Source organism: Trichomonas vaginalis, chromosome V, assembly GCF_026262505.1.
Source record: "Trichomonas vaginalis G3 chromosome V, whole genome shotgun sequence".
NCBI classification, from domain to species: Eukaryota; Parabasalia; order Trichomonadida; family Trichomonadidae; genus Trichomonas; species Trichomonas vaginalis.
The window spans coordinates 901,148-917,445 of record NC_067207.1 but is presented as its reverse complement, the minus strand read 5'-3'; the positions used below and the strand labels follow the sequence as shown (position 1 = coordinate 917,445).

Here is a 16,298-nt window from a genome sequence, read left to right as displayed (position 1 = left end):
ATCCCCCTGACAAAAATACCAAGCGATCGATTTTCAAAAATCAAATTTCCAAAAAATCATTAACCATACAATAATTTTATTATAAAAATATATAAAAACAAAAATATAATCTTTTATTCGTTTCATTTTGACTGAAATACTACATTTTTTTCCAAAATTTTTGCCAAATTTTATAAAATTTTAGATAAAAATTATATTTTTCTCATATTCAACTTTTGGTATTTCATGAAAATAAAAAATTGAGATTATGGTAATTTCCACATCCTTACTTATACGTGCCATCTGGTAACTTTGTTTACTCTTCTTCCATAAATTGAGCTGATCACATATCGAAAAGTGATAATGAGGACTATTTAACTCTTAAGGTTGATAAATTGCAACTTTTAATCATAAAAAAATAAAAAACTTTATTCTTCAACTTCTATAAAAAAATAAATAAATAATATCTATATAAAAAACTCACATTTTGCCATTTGTTGAATGGAAAGCAATAATCTTCTTGAGGATATTTCCATCCACATATCCTTTGCTCTGTGCATCAGGGAATGGATTCTCAGAGAAGATCTTCGCTTGACTTCTAACTGTAGAAACATCAAAATCGACTCCTTCGCCGCTCCAAACAAGTAAATGTCTGTAAATGATGACGAGACACATACTCGAGATTGTTTTTGCGTATGGCTCTGGTGTTCCTTCGAGAATCTGTTTGCAAAAGTATGTAACAACGGAAAGAGGGACATCTCTGTTGTTCTTCTTCGAAAGCCACTCATCGCCATTCAAAGGAGGTGTGAATACCATCGTTGCTTCTGTTCTTCTGACTAAAAATGTGATACAATTGTTCAATAACTTCTGAACGACCTTCTTAGCCTTATCTTCGTATTCTTGTGGTACTACATTCTCATCAAGGATGATTGTTGTCTCTGAATTCTCCCTCAAATCCGATTTCCAACTGTCGAAATTGGCAAATTTCATGAAAACATTTGGAATTCTCTCGATTATTGGGTTCTTTACAGCTCTCTCAAGACCAGGAACAACAGAAACCAAGCGAATGATGTCTGCCAAAAACTCTAATGCAATTAAAGTGACAACACCACCGAAATTCAATACGGCGCATATGGCATCCTTATAAACAGTAAGGAAGTGAGTTATGTGTCTCTTTACATCTTGATTTTTCTCAAATGCGGACATTAATGTGGAGAAAAGCTTGAGAATTGAGGATCCCATGATTAATTTGGCTTCAGAAGATGATGATGTCGTACATGTACTGAATATTGAAGCTGGATTGCGCCAATAGTCTTCAAAACTTAATTTCTTGACTAATCCTTCTTCAATGAACACTCTGAGCAAATATTTGTTTTCTGTTAGTGATATGTAACGTGTATAGAACGAACATTTGCTCTTAATAACGAATGTTCCTGATTTATCATCTTCATTAAACAATTGCCAGTCATCTTCAAGCTCGTAGAGAGAAGATTTGATCAGAGGAAGCAATGATGCAGGCGAACAGATAGGAATCAGGCTTTCAGCAACTGAAATTGCTCCGGCCTCGACAATAGGAATTTCGTTTCTTAGGTCTTTCTCTAAAGTATCGATGAAATCGTTCTCGAAAGGTGCGAAATCTTCTTGGTACTTGGTCAAAAGTTGGGAATTCTTCTCATCATTTTGAGATGGTTCCTTAGAACTTTGGTTTTTGAGGGATTTAAGGATGGAATCGATAATGGAGTATATTCCAGCACGTGATGGAGCATTCCTATTATCGACCAAATAAATAAGAGTAGTTAATGATAATTTGAATACTTTTCTTATACTTTCTTCATCAATATTCTCGAAAACTCTTTCTCCAAAGATCTTATTAGAGATTGATGCAGCAGCAGATACCAAAAGTTCAGAGGAATTGATATCTAATTTTGGAATATCTTCTAAACAAGCAGTAACGAACATTAACCATGATAATGACCATGTACTACTTGTTTGCTTCATCATTTTGACTGCATGTTCGTTTGCAAAGAAGTTTACAACGATTTCTTTGACTCCATTTGCAATTAACAACGAATCTTCACCTCTCTTGATCCTATCGATGAACTCCAAGAGCAATATGATCCTGTTCGAGTTGAGATTTCCTGAATTTGTTGTCAATAAATTATTAAATGCTGTTTGAGTGGCTCCTGAGAAGATTGCTTCATTGTTAAGTGAGCTAGCTCTTGCGAGAAGCTGCAAATAGCATCCAACAGTTGACAACTGGCATCTTTTGTCTCTTAATATGACTAATTGGTCGACAAAGAAGTTGTGTTTGGAGCTGAGAAGCAAATTCAAAGTCGGACCAATTGTAAGATTCGAATCTGTCAACAAAAGAATCAATCTGAGCGAAAGGGAAGTGAATTTCGGTGAAGACATGTGAGTATCGTGGTTGTGGAGCTTTTCAAGGATCGTTGGAAGGATTCCTTCAGTCAGTGAGCTCTGTATGATAGAAAGAGGAGGGTCATGAAGAGAAAATCCGGTGACATGTCTTAAGAAATAAGATTCGCTGCCCAAACTCAAAAGGAAAGTAAGCATTGAGCATCTAATATTCAATACATCATCATCCTCGTCTTCCGGTTCGTCGTATTCGATGACGTATTTGATGACATCAATTGCTCTTGAAATTGGCTTCGAAATAATGACTTGGGCTACATCGGGTGACTTCAGACATATCTTTTGTAACAAGTGGATGGCCACTCTTTGAAGATCTGAATCGATACAAGCAGTACATCTCAAAATTTTGTTGATTGTAGTGGTATTCCAGCCTAATTGTTCCTCTACTGTGGTGAATGTTAATGAACTGAGTTCGGATTTCATGTAGGAATGCTTCTCAGCCACAATTAAAAACAATCTATAACAAGTATAGAGAGTTTCGAGCGGACAATCGTCATCATTGATGGAATATATGATGTGCTTAAGGAGCTCTTGGTCACAGACGAAGGATTCCATAAGGCATTGGCAATGTTTCTCTTGATATAATAATAAATTCGTCCAACATTGGGCAATATCGCTCAAGAGACCCCATTTCTCACTGGCATTGTTGTATGTCCAATTGGAGTGGTTCACAAGAACGATTTTGAATAGGAATGTATGGTATAATTCAAATCCTTCGTTCGGAGCTCCGTTTTTGAGCAAAGAAGCAAGACATTTGATGAAGTTTCGTGTAATAGGATGAATTCCGGCCTTGTTTTCTACGTCATTAATTTCTGTGAGGATTCCTCCTTTGCCAGATTTTATGATATCGGATGTCAAAATTTTGCTGGCACTCAATTGGGCCCAGATTTCGGTATTGTATTCGGATGGCATGGCCGCGAGGAGCTCAAAGCAACAGCCTTTTAATGTGGCCGGAACAGAAGACAAAATTATTTGAATCAGACTGGAGGCAACTGACTTTCCTTCTTGTTTGATCGCATTGGAAAGTGCAGATTGTTGTTCATTCGCATCCTGATTATTATTATTGTAAATATCAACCTTGAAATGTGATGGATCTACACGGGCTACAGCGGCAAGGTATTTTAGAACTGATTCCATACCTTCGGCATCGAAATCGGACAAAGCTTTCCTTTCAATATCACATGAACCTAAATCCAATGCATGGCCATGAATAGATTTGATGAAGTTAAGGAAATTGATAATATCTGAACTGTTTGAAGCTATGCTACTTATGTCTTTGCGTATCAATTCCTTAGTTCTGCAAATCATTGCATGACAATCAACGATTCCGCAGAAAAGAGGTGGTGTAATAGAATCTCTAGAGTCATGAATATACTCTGTACCGTTTTCGTAGAAGAATGCAGCGTAATCTGGTCCAGGCCAAAAATTACCAATCGTTGTAACAAATTTTAAGAAGACAAGGATATTATGGTATGGTTGTTCGTCCTTATTTGATAGTCTTTGGCTCACTTTTTGCTCATTAAAATGATGAATTTGATTTTTGGCGGCGTCAAGTGCTCTTTTTACAAAAATTTTTGCATAAGCCTCAAGAACGATGTGGAATATACGTGATTGACATAAAACATTTTGAACTAAGAGCGTATTTCCGAGAAAATCTAGCAAATCTGCTGTATAATATTTTTCGACGTATTCCTCATTTTTAAGGAACAAAGCAATTGCAGCCTTGAGAGTAATTGAGTATTTTACGATCTCACCTTCTGATTCTGGCTCTTCTTTCATGTATTTTTCAAATTCTGCGTATTCTTTTGCATCGAATTCTTTATTATTTAGATTGTCAAGTACTAAACTTAAATCATTTAAAAATCTTCCGATATAAACTGTTGCAACAAAACAAGATTTTGGAAATATATCAATACCTTTTGTTGTGAAGTCTGCTTTTGTTTGAATTTCGTAATTTATGACTAAATCATTTGGCGGTGGAGTTGATTTAGTTTTTAATATTTCGATAATCTTCGCAAAATGATTATTAATTTCAGTGTTATCGACAGAACTCCTTTCGTACGCATCAACGAAGTCACTTTCTGCCTGATTTATATTTGGTTCGGCTTCAGTGTTCGTCGACATTTTTCTTGAACAATGTAAACTTCACAAATTCCTTTTGGCGCAAAAAGTGTCTTTCACTAGAAAAAAAATATTATAGACAGATCAAAACCAAAACTGAATGCAAAATTTAAGCAGATATTTATTATAGTTGCCTGCAAATCAATGCATGTGATTGAATACAAATATTCAGATACAAGAGAACTATAATTCAACTAGATCATGTCAAAAAAGAGACTTGAAACTCGGTTGTTTATGATTTGGTATATCATGTCATATAAATTATTAAAAAGTAATTTGGACACCATAAAGGGGGTCCCACCAAAACAGAAATGCAAAATAAATTTTAAAAACTTTTCAAAAAAGATTATAGAATTCATATTTGGAACCTACTTGCTCTGTTTATTTAATAAGTTCCTTCGTGGGATTATCATTGAGCTCCATAAAGAAAAAAAACTTTAACGATACCTTCATTTATTCTTCTTTTATTTCAGATTTATCTTCCAATTTTTCAACTGAAGCTTGGTTGTTGGTATCAGCATTCTCGGGAGCATCTTTCGTTTCAGTAATTATCTGTTTCTCCATCTTAGAAACATCGCCGGCTGTGTTTTCAGGAAGTGATTTTTCAGATTGTTGACAAACATAAATAATGTCAATAATACTACGGAACACGTGTAAGAATATAATCCCATATAATGCTGCCAGCACGAGTGAAGGATTAAAAAGATTAAACCCTTCTCCCATGATTTGATCGATTAACACAAATAAAATGACATACATCGAAAAATTGCCAATTAATGCCACCCAATCGATAATTACGACAATGACCATGAAAATAATAGTAAAAAGTTTATCAATAGCAATAAAACCGATCTCTAACTTTGCAGATGGAATCCATGGAGTATTGAATATATGCTGAGTTGTGTAAGTACTCGCCAAAACAAAAGCAATTAAATTGCTCAATCGAAATAGCATGTTAATAAATGTATTAATGAAAGGTATACCTGTTAATGGTAATTTATTGAGATAATTCGCTAATTGCCTAACTAAAATCATAAGAGTTGTCCGAATCAAACAAGAAATAGTAACTGTTCCTAATCCTTTCTTCCATGCAAACCAAATTCCATGAAAACTGATACGTCCAAAATGTGAATTTCCTTTTCGTTCTGTGAAATACCATTTAACTATTGCTGCACTTGTAACATAATGACATAGGTGAATCAGAAGATAATGAATGAAAACAAGAAAAACAATGTTATATATCAGCATGAAAAAAACAATGTTCCAATCAAATGTAATTCGCCCGATACCTTTAAAGAAACCATCATCAGGAATATTGTACTTGAATTCATATATTGAATAAAGAGCAGCCGATGAAACTAAAACAATTGAACCAATAAGTATGAAAATAAATAGCCAAATAATTCGGATGAAAATAAATTTCGCCAAGTTATTGTAAAATACTTTACAGGCAAACTCAATGTGCGATAAAGCTAAATTCACCTTACTCCAAATACGAATAAGGAACCAAATGATTAATGCTGCAATGACCAAAGCAATTACTGCGATAATTTGTAATGTTGCTTGACTAATTATATCTTCTCTATTTAATATTGTCTCAACTAATGATCCTGATGTGAATATGAAAACACAAACACCAATTAAAGAAAGTGGTACTAACATTACGACTGTTTTACCAATGCAACTTGCAAAATTTTTCAGTATTAAGATGCAGACGAAGCATACAATTACAGATGATGCACCACAAATCAAGATTGTAGATTTTATATTAAGTATATAATCAATTGTACCATCAGGCTTGGGAAAATAATCTAATCTTTGCTTAATTGTTTCACTGAAAGAAGAGGCCAAGTCCATATATCCTCCGATAGTAAGATCAGGAACACATCTGTTAAGCACTAGTCTGGTCTTATATTCGTAAGTATTTTTAGCATCTGGATAGTAATTTGTGTTGTATGTTCTATTATTAAGGTAAGTACCAGATTCGGTCTTCTTATTTTTAACATTGAAAAACGATGGTAAATTTTCCCTTGTAGGACACTTTGAAACACATATTTGACGCGAAATATTTTTAGCATCGTAGAATAAGTATGGGTAGTTAACTAAATTTGGCTTAACAAAGTCATTCGGAGCATCTTTAACAACAAGCTTTGAGTTGTCAAAACCACAGTAGAAACCATGTGTATCCCAAGGTTTGGTTATTGTCTATGTCTTGACGCGGATGATAGCATTGACTGTAATAGCAACAAAGATACCAATGATTTATTATGGTCTTTCATGTGTTCGACATCACCTGGATACTGATAGTCTCCCCATTGCTTTTTTGATTATTCAGAACCGTCAGGGAGAGCAATTCTATCAGTCATTTGAATTTAATTTATTTTTGGATTTTTTATAATTTTTCTCTCAAAATTGAACTGAAAATATTTTGAAAGGTTGTAATTTTCACACAAAATTGAATTGAAAATAGTTTCATTTCATCTCACTCTTTCTGATTATCAAAACCATCAGGAAAACGTGCTAGTGCAATGATTTTTTATTTTTTTTTATATTTTTTTTTCATTCATTTCTATTTGCGTGCAGAGCGCACAGATATAAATGAACATGGATAATTGCCTGGACTAATTAGATTGTATCTGATCACTCATATTACACTTGTAATAACTGAAATTCATTACAGATTTTCAAATTAATCAGCTTGTATAAGGGTTTTCCGAATCAATCTGCATAGAGAAAGTACGAATGGTTATGTTCTATTGAAATGTCCTATTATATGTTGGTACAATAAAAATCATAGAGAGTTTAGTTGCATTTTAACAAGTGACTGTTCTTTTAAATTTTTGTTGGTATTTATTTTTATAATAAAAATCTTCATTATTCTTCAAGAATTGAATCAACAGACTCAGAACGAAATAAACTATCACAAATATCCAATGAACAAGTCTATGATAGCATCGAGTCACATCAAGACAAAGCTTTTTTAAATATCGCAAAATATATTTTTGAACAGAGTATACCAAATTATACTTTGTCTATTTCAGATTCTTATGCTCAGTGGCAATCAACTACAGGATCAGGAACTGTTACATTTATTAACCTAACTAAAAGTTACCATTTTAATACATTCACGCATTTTTTTTACAGAAAATTGTTTTGTAGATAGAAAAAATCGCAAAAACAATTATTAAATTTTACCAAAATCGCAAAAACGGTAACATCAGGATTAATTAATTTCAACAAAGCGAAAATAAAATGAAAACATATGAATAGAATTTAGTGAATTGGACGGAAAAATAATAGATCATATACATACAAAGTTAGAATAGTTTTATTTTATTTTGATTGTTGAATTTCAGAAAGTAATAAAGATAACTTTTGAGATTCAGGATATTTTGAGAAAGTGTCTATTGAAGAATGAATTAGAGAAATCGTATCATTAGTAATCATATCGAAATGTTCTTTGTTCAAGTACAAATATGATGTCAAAAGACCAAACACATAAAGATTATCTTGACTCAACAATCGACAGAATGTTGAAACAACACTGTTTATGTATATATAAAATTCAGTGTTGTTCTCAATGAGAGATGAATAAAATTCAGATATCGTTGACTTTTCTGTGATATCAACTGGGAAACATCGTTTGATCGCTTCTTCGAAGAAATAATCTCTTGAATTGCCAACAAAAACTGTTTTCGATTTCAAAAGATAAATGATTGCCTTCTGTGAATGCTTTTTCATTTCAACACTCGATCTTTCGTTTTCGATCGTATTCATTATGTTTTTCAGAACACAAATAAGATATTCTGTCTGTTTCTGATCGATTCGAGATATTATCTCTGGATATATATCAATTATTTCAATCAAGGAAAAACGCGATGAACTTCATATATATCGGATAAAGAGCTGGAAGAAATGTTGTTATTATATGCCAATGCCATCGGATATTTTGTTTGATTCATCAAATAATTGTTCATATTTTATGTTTCAAACAAACATTACTTTGAAAAGAAATATTGTTAAATTGTAAACTCTGATCAGAAAAATTGAATAAAAAGTTGCAGGCAATGTTTTCAATTTTTTATACGTATAATCATGTTCATTTTTACAAATTCTATTTCTCAAATTCAAATCATACAACAAAATAAGTCATATCAGCAGAGTAAGCCTATAATCAAAATTAGAAATTTTAAAACTAAATTCAAGTATGAAAAATTCAAAAAGAAACTCTTGGTCTGAATACTATGGTGATACTGAAAAATTAAATAAATCATTAAATAGGGTATCATTCTATAATACAACTGGCTCCGATAATTTTTACGTTTTTCTTTGCATCTTTGAAGAAATTAAAGGAAACAGTGCATTTTATATTGCAAGAAACAATAAAATATGCACATTACTCGAAGAATCAGTATTTAATAACTGTAGTTCCACTAACGATAGTGGATCTGTTTATTTTGATTGCCGGGAAGAAGGACAATTTGTTCAACATCGAATTTGTTATTATAAATCAATAGCAGAAAATAATATGGCATTCTTTCAGTTTGTTACATTTTCACCTTCATATAAGAATTATGCAAATGATGTTTCAGTTTATAAATGCGGAAAAATATATGGAATTTATACATTTGCTATAGGCTCTGGAAATATCAGTTTTGAGAATAACAACATCACAAACAACAATTGCCTTTTTTATTCATCGATATATATTGCTCCAGGAAGAGGTTCAAGTATATGTAATTTCTCAACATTCAGAGAAAACATTCAAACTGAAACATGGTCATTCTTTTTTTCAAATGTTGATATTTCAATAAATCAATCATTTTCTTATTGCAATGTTATTGGAAATAAATGCGGAACAGACAAAGAACAAGTTTTATTTTATTGTCAATACACAACTATTGTTGATTATTGCATATTTTTAAATAACATTGCAAAATACATGTTTATGCAATATACTGAAAATTACCCTTTGATTATTTCACATTCGTATGTTGAATTTAAAAGAAAGTTATGATTTTAATAATTTCACACATTTTTACCCAGAAAACTGTTATTTAATGACAGAAAAATTAATTACGAATAATATTTCTTATCTTTCAAAATTTGCAAAAACAGCAACGACAGGTCTCTTTCCATCAAAATGATAAAAAAGTATCGTTCAAGAATCATAATAAACAAATTATGATGTAACATCCCCAATTTTTTAGTGAAATTTTGAGGGATTGGTGAAGGCAGAAAGAGGACTTTTGAATGGAGAATCCACAATCCGGCTGTTAATTGAGATATATAATTAACGCATTAGAGACTTTCTAAATATCATAAGAAAAGTTATGCATTGGTTTCGAAAAAAATCTGAAAAGTATATGCATAATATGTGATATAAAGATGAATAAACACATGTTTGAAAAGCGTATAAACCTCTGATCTAATATGAGTGTCAAAAAGGTGAGGATATAAAAGGGAGAACATCCCCAAGTCACCCAGTTTAGTTCACTTTTTGATGGAGAAAAACCGTTTTTCACTGTCAGTGTTGAATAGTTTTTTATTTTGATTGTTGAATTTCAGAAAGTAATAAAGATAACTTTTGAGATTCAGGATATTTTGAGAAAGTGTCTATTGAAGAATGAATTAGAGAAATCGTATCATTAGTAATCATATCGAAATGTTCTTTGTTCAAGTACAAATATGATGTCAAAAGACAAAATAAACAAATATACATGAGTATATAGTTTTTATAACTAGCTTATCATTAGGGTTCTCTCCAGTAATTTAGGAAAATTTTTAAAATAAAATAACTAAAAAGTTTAACGTGCCCGAATGTGAACATTTATTCTTCTTTTAATTTTGTTTCATCTTCCAATTTTTCATCTGAATCTTTGATACTTGCATCAGCATTCTGGGGAGCCTCATTTATTTCAGGAGTTATCTTATGCTCCATCTTATGATTAAGGAAATCTTTATATTCTGGATTAGATTTTTCATATTCGTAACAAGCATAAACGCAATGAATAATATTGTAAAATGTTGATGTCAAACACGACAAAACAAAATAATTGAGAATACTATAAAGATAAAGCCTTTCTATTTGAGGATTTTGTACACCCAAAATCTTATATTCGAAATACCTCATTAAAAAGCCAGAAATTAAACTAATTGCAAGACTTGACAACCAAAATATAAAATTAGAAGTGACTCTCATTATAATGGAAAAAAGAAAATCATAAACAAGAAAATCGTGCTCCAATTTTGCAGATTGGATCCATCCAGTATTAAATATATGCTGAATTGGTAATAAACAGCTACACTGCAAAAGCCAATTAATAAATCTCAAGAGTAATCCAACAATTAATGATATATTTCTAAAAAGTTTCACAACTTGCATAACATAACGATGTAAGGCTGTCAGAATCAAACTAGAAATAGTAATTGTTCCTAAGCCTTTCTTCCATGCAAGCCAAATTCCATGGAAACTGATATGTCCATTACGTGTATTTCCTATTTGTTTTGTGAAATACCATTTAACTATTACAGCACTTGTTGCATAATAACTAACCTGATTAAGAAGAATATAAATGAAAACAAGAAAAACAAAATTATATATCAACATGCATGTAACAATATTCCAATCAAATGTAATTCGTCCGATACCTTTAAAGAAACCATCATCAGGAATATTGTACTTGAATTCATATATTGAATAAAGAGCAACTGATGAAACTAAAACAATGGAACTGACAAGTATGAAAATAAATGTCGATAATATTCGAAAGATAATTGTTGTGAAGTTATAGTAAAATGCATCAGCGGCAATATTAATGAGCGATATAGCTAAATTCAGCTTCCTCCAAATACGAACAAGGAACCAAATGATTAATGCTGCAATGACCCAAACAATTACGGCGATAATTTTTAATTGGGAATAGAATAATAGGAGGAAAAGACTAATCATTGGGCTCATGATTACTACTGGTGAGAATAAGAAAAGGCCAACACCAATTAAAGAAATTGGTACTAACACTACGAAAAATTTAATAACATAACCTACAATGTCATGTTGTATCATGATCCAGACAAAACCTATAATGAGTGTGATTGCACAACTTACAAGATACATATATTTATTTTTAAGTAAATCATCAATTGTTGCTTTGTATTTCGGAATAATTTTGCTAATTTGCTCAAAATCTTCACTGTAAGAAGAGGCTAAATCCATATATCCTCCAATGGTAAGATCAGGAATACATCTGTTAAGCACTAATCTTGTCTTGTATTTATAAACTTTTCTGGCACCTGGATAGTATTTTGCGTTGTATGTTTTATTATCAAGGTAAGAACCAATTCTGTTCTGCCCTATATGTATTTTATCAAAAAGTCCTGGTAAACCTTTTTCTGTAGGACACTTTGAAACACATATTTGATGAGTAATATTGTTACCATCGAAGTATAAGTATGGATAGTTAACTAAATTGGGCTTAACAAAGTCATTCGGAGCATCTTTAACAACAAGCTTTGAATTGTCAAAACCACAGTAGAAACCATGTGTATCCCAAGGTTTGGTTATTGTCCAACTTTTGGCGCGGATCAAAGCATTGACTGTAATAGCAACAAAGATACCAACTAAAACTATTAAAACGATAACAAATGATTTATTATGGTCTTTCATATGTTCGACATCACCTGGATACTGATAGTCACCCCATTGCTTTTTTGACTCTTCAGAACCATCAGGGAAAGGGATTCTATCAGTTATTTGAATTTAATTTATTTTTGGATTTTTTATAATTTTTTCTCTCAAAATTGAACTGAAAACAATTTCAGAGGTTGAGAAAATTGAATTGACAATAATTTCACTTCATTTCACTATTTTATTCATCTCTCATTGAGAACAACACTAAATTGAATTGAAAATACAACACATTTCCTGATCATCAAAACCATCCGGATGACCTATTCTTGTAATGATTTTTTATTTTGAAATGAATATCAATGAAATATGATCATATAAACTTATGAAGCAATGGAACATCTATTTTGGACCCAGTGATATACATTTTACAAAAAAATGTAGTGAGCAACCAATGCTCTTAATGTAAGTTGATAATATCACTTTCTTACTTTTAAAAAGAGTCACAGGAAATTTGATGATAAAAAAAAGTTTTAATAGATCATAAACATACAAAGTTAGAATAGTTTTATTTTATTTTGATTGTTGAATTTCAGAAAGTAATAAAGATAACTTTTGAGATTCAGGATATTTTGAGAAAGTGTCTATTGAAGAATGAATTAGAGAAATCGTATCATTAGTAATCATATCGAAATGTTCTTTGTTCAAGTACAAATATGATGTCAAAAGACCAAACACATAAAGATTATCTTGACTCAACAATCGACAGAATGTTGAAACAACACTGTTTATGTATATATAAAATTCAGTGTTGTTCTCAATGAGAGATGAATAAAATTCAGATATCGTTGACTTTTCTGTGATATCAACTGGGAAACATCGTTTGATCGCTTCTTCGAAGAAATAATCTCTTGAATTGCCAACAAAAACTGTTTTCGATTTCAAAAGATAAATGATTGCCTTCTGTGAATGCTTTTTCATTTCAACACTCGATCTTTCGTTTTCGATCGTATTCATTATGTTTTTCAGAACACAAATAAGATATTCTGTCTGTTTCTGATCGATTCGAGATATTATCTCTGGATATATATCAATTATTTCAATCATTTTGTTTTCAGGAAGAGATTGATCCAGGAAAAGCGCGATGAACTTCATATATACCGGATAAAGAGTTGGAAGAAATGTTGTTATTTCGTAAGATTTGATAGCAAAATCACAAAGTGATTCAATACCAATTCCATCAGACAAACTTCTGTTGAACAAAACAAAGATAGAGTCAAAACCAAATCTGATTCGTTTCATGTTCTTAAAAACAAGACGAATAACTTCGTCAACAATGAAAACTTTGACTTTCTCGTCGTTCTGTTTGTTGTAAATTTGAACATAAGAATCGAAGAAAGTGTTCTGGTACTTGTAGAAGTTGAATTTGTGCTTGTTGAGGAGGATATCGATGATCACACTCAATGTTTTGATGCTTTCAATAACGTTGTCGTAGTTCTTGTTGTGGCAACATTCGAAAACAACATTGAAAACTTTAGGATACATATTCATGAGGAAATGCATCGGACGATCAATATTACTTTCAACAATTGAAGCGAGTTTCGTGAAAAGGAGAACAGGTTTAGATTCATCGTATATGTCCTTGTTAATGATGTATGAGAAGCCATCAATGAACTCTGAAAGTTGGTCGTTGTTCAGATTGGCTGTAGATTCAATCAAATTGTTCAAAAGAACAAAGTTGTTGTCGAGAAGACTGTATTCGTATGCTTCAGTCAAAATTGTCTTCCATTCACCGATGATGCTCTGTGGGCAAATGTAAGATACATCGAATAAAAGACGGCTGATGAGTTTGTCTTCGTTCGAAATATCTTTTGGCTTTTTACAAAGTCTCGACTTAGAAATGATGCATTGAAGAAGTTCATTCTGATATTTCTTGTCACAAATTCTTGCACTGAACTTGAAGATTGTGATAAGAATGTTTCGATATGACTTTTGAATTGATTCGAATCTACTCATGTTCAATTCTTTGTAGAATGTTTCATACATGTAATCTTTGATGGAATAGAACATTCTATCAATGACAACAAATGAATCTTCACTTGGACTATCACTGCAAACAATATCAAAGTGTTTCTTTTCAAGAGTATAAAAATCTGAGTTATTCATAACAGAGAAATGATTAATGACATCAATTCCTTCGTGTGCCTTCAAATAATCATAGATTTCACGAAGTTTGTCTTGTGGAATGTTGTGTCCACCATCAATCTTCTGATTCAAATGGACAAATGATTCGAATGTCATCGGTTGTTCATAAGAAGGATCTCTAAATGTGTTGTTAAGTAACAAACAATTCCAACACAATGAATATAAACCTTCGTATGATTTAGTCGGAAGGTTTTCCTTGAAATAGTGTTGACTGAACGTAATAACAAAGAATTCGATGTTTTGAACACGAATTAAAAGACCAATTGATCCGAAAAATTCAACAAAACATTCACCTAATGGTTTTCCTTTCATGTTAAATTGTTCAAGATATTTCTTTGTAAGTTTGATTCCGTATTGACACAAAATATATGATTTTGAGTTTTTAAACAAATTCTTGTCTGTATATAAGAATGATGACAATGAATCTAAATCATTCTCTTTGAAATATCCTTTCTTAACAAAATGTTGAATAGATTTTCTTGGATCATATTTGAAATAAGAATATAAATCATTCTTGGAGAAGCTTGGTTCTTCAACTTTCGGTTGGTAATCGATAAGATGATTAAGAATAGAACAAATACAAACAACACCATATCGTGGTGGATGATCTCTCTTTTTCACGTTTTTCATCATACATTCAATGATTAATTTGAAAATACTTTTATTTGGATCATTGATGAAAAGATCAACAAGAATAGATCTGTCTTCAGACAAATTAGAAAGAATCTGTGGTATTCTCGTGTTCTTGTGACTCGTATGATATGGTAATAGTACTTTTACAAATAATTCATTGATGATTGAAAGACTGAATTTTTTGAATCGAAGATAAATGATGTCAATCATTCCTGAGATCTGACTTAACATGAAAAAGTCGAAATGACGGATCATAACTTTGATGAACTTGAAATACAATGATTGAACAACATTCCTGATGAATTCATGCTCAATAATCAATGATGATTCTTCAAGAATTGTAAAAAGAATGTCATAAGTGATTAAACGGATTTTATCGGTCGAACTCTCACATTTGGATGCATAAACAACACTTGTAATGATAACAGAGAGGTAAACTTGTAAAGATGTAGTGTTTTCGGGGAATTCTGTAATGAAAGGGAAAAGATATGAATCAACTAAGGTTCTCTTTTGTAAAATCTCATAAACTTTAGATGCAGGCTCTTCAAATTTGTTTGTTATTTGAGTATCTTTCAAAAGAATTGTTTTAATTGCATTTAATACCGATGTTTTATAATTAAATGCAATTTTTGTGTCTTGCATGTTATCGTATTGATGCACTAGATAGAACATGATTCTGAAAATCAAATCAATGTGTTCGATTTTGATTAAATAGGCTGCACCAAGAATCGAAGTTAGTAATTCGATGTACAATGTTAATCGTTCAACTGAAGTATACTGGGGAGAATCAAGTATAATAGCAACGATCTTTGAAGTGACTTTTGTACTCGGCCAGTATGTTTTTGGTAATTTCGAATATAAAAATGTGAAAAATTTAATAGAAACGAAGGACAATGCATCGCTGGCAGTTATTGCTTGTATAAATGGCATTAAAATAAGCTTGGCTTGTATTTGAGGGTTATCTTTATCTAGGGACTTCAAATGCTCTTGAGCTGATTTGATAGAAGTCTTAATTTCGCCATCTGAGATATACCCTGTGTTATTCCAAAGGTCGGTAAGAAATTTTGATATGTCCTCAATATCAGTGGAAGTCATTTTTTGAATTTTTTCATAGTCACTTTTCTTACACCGGAAATTGAAAGAGTGATTTCAGAAATTTGGGTTCGAAAGACCAAAAAATCACATTCTAAGTATCTCTATATCTGTTATAAGTTCACATAAGCTTTATTCTCAGATATTCAATCAAAATTTGAGCCTTGTCTCTATAATTATCTTGTAAATTAATTAGTATCCAAACAATATT

The 16,298-nt window shown here is 31.6% G+C and overlaps 4 protein-coding genes across 4 annotated transcripts; all 4 read right to left on the bottom strand.

The window, feature by feature from the left end:
* Positions 1-433: 433 nt before the first annotated feature.
* TVAGG3_0258080 (nuclear pore organization) lies at positions 434-4,548 on the bottom strand (the record flags this gene model as incomplete). Its single annotated transcript, XM_001309910.1, has 1 exon — positions 460-4,533. One exon carries the CDS (start codon positions 4,531-4,533, stop codon positions 460-462), a length of 4,074 nt encoding a protein of 1,357 aa, XP_001309911.1.
* Positions 4,549-4,753: 205 nt separating this feature from the next.
* On the bottom strand, positions 4,754-6,924 carry TVAGG3_0258070 (choline transmembrane transporter protein; the record flags this gene model as incomplete). The annotated part of the gene is made up of 1 exon (XM_001309909.1): positions 4,984-6,387. One exon carries the CDS (start codon positions 6,385-6,387, stop codon positions 4,984-4,986), a length of 1,404 nt encoding a protein of 467 aa, XP_001309910.1.
* A 3,114-nt stretch (positions 6,925-10,038) lies between these two features.
* Positions 10,039-12,196, bottom strand: TVAGG3_0258060 (choline transmembrane transporter protein; the record flags this gene model as incomplete). The annotated part of the gene is made up of 1 exon (XM_001309908.1): positions 10,361-12,196. One exon carries the CDS (start codon positions 12,194-12,196, stop codon positions 10,361-10,363), a length of 1,836 nt encoding a protein of 611 aa, XP_001309909.1.
* A 484-nt stretch (positions 12,197-12,680) lies between these two features.
* Positions 12,681-16,090, bottom strand: TVAGG3_0258050 (regulation of ARF protein signal transduction; the record flags this gene model as incomplete). The annotated part of the gene is made up of 1 exon (XM_001309907.1): positions 12,731-16,090. The coding sequence occupies one exon, from the start codon at positions 16,088-16,090 to the stop codon at positions 12,731-12,733; it is 3,360 nt and encodes a 1,119-aa protein (XP_001309908.1).
* Positions 16,091-16,298: the final 208 nt, after the last annotated feature.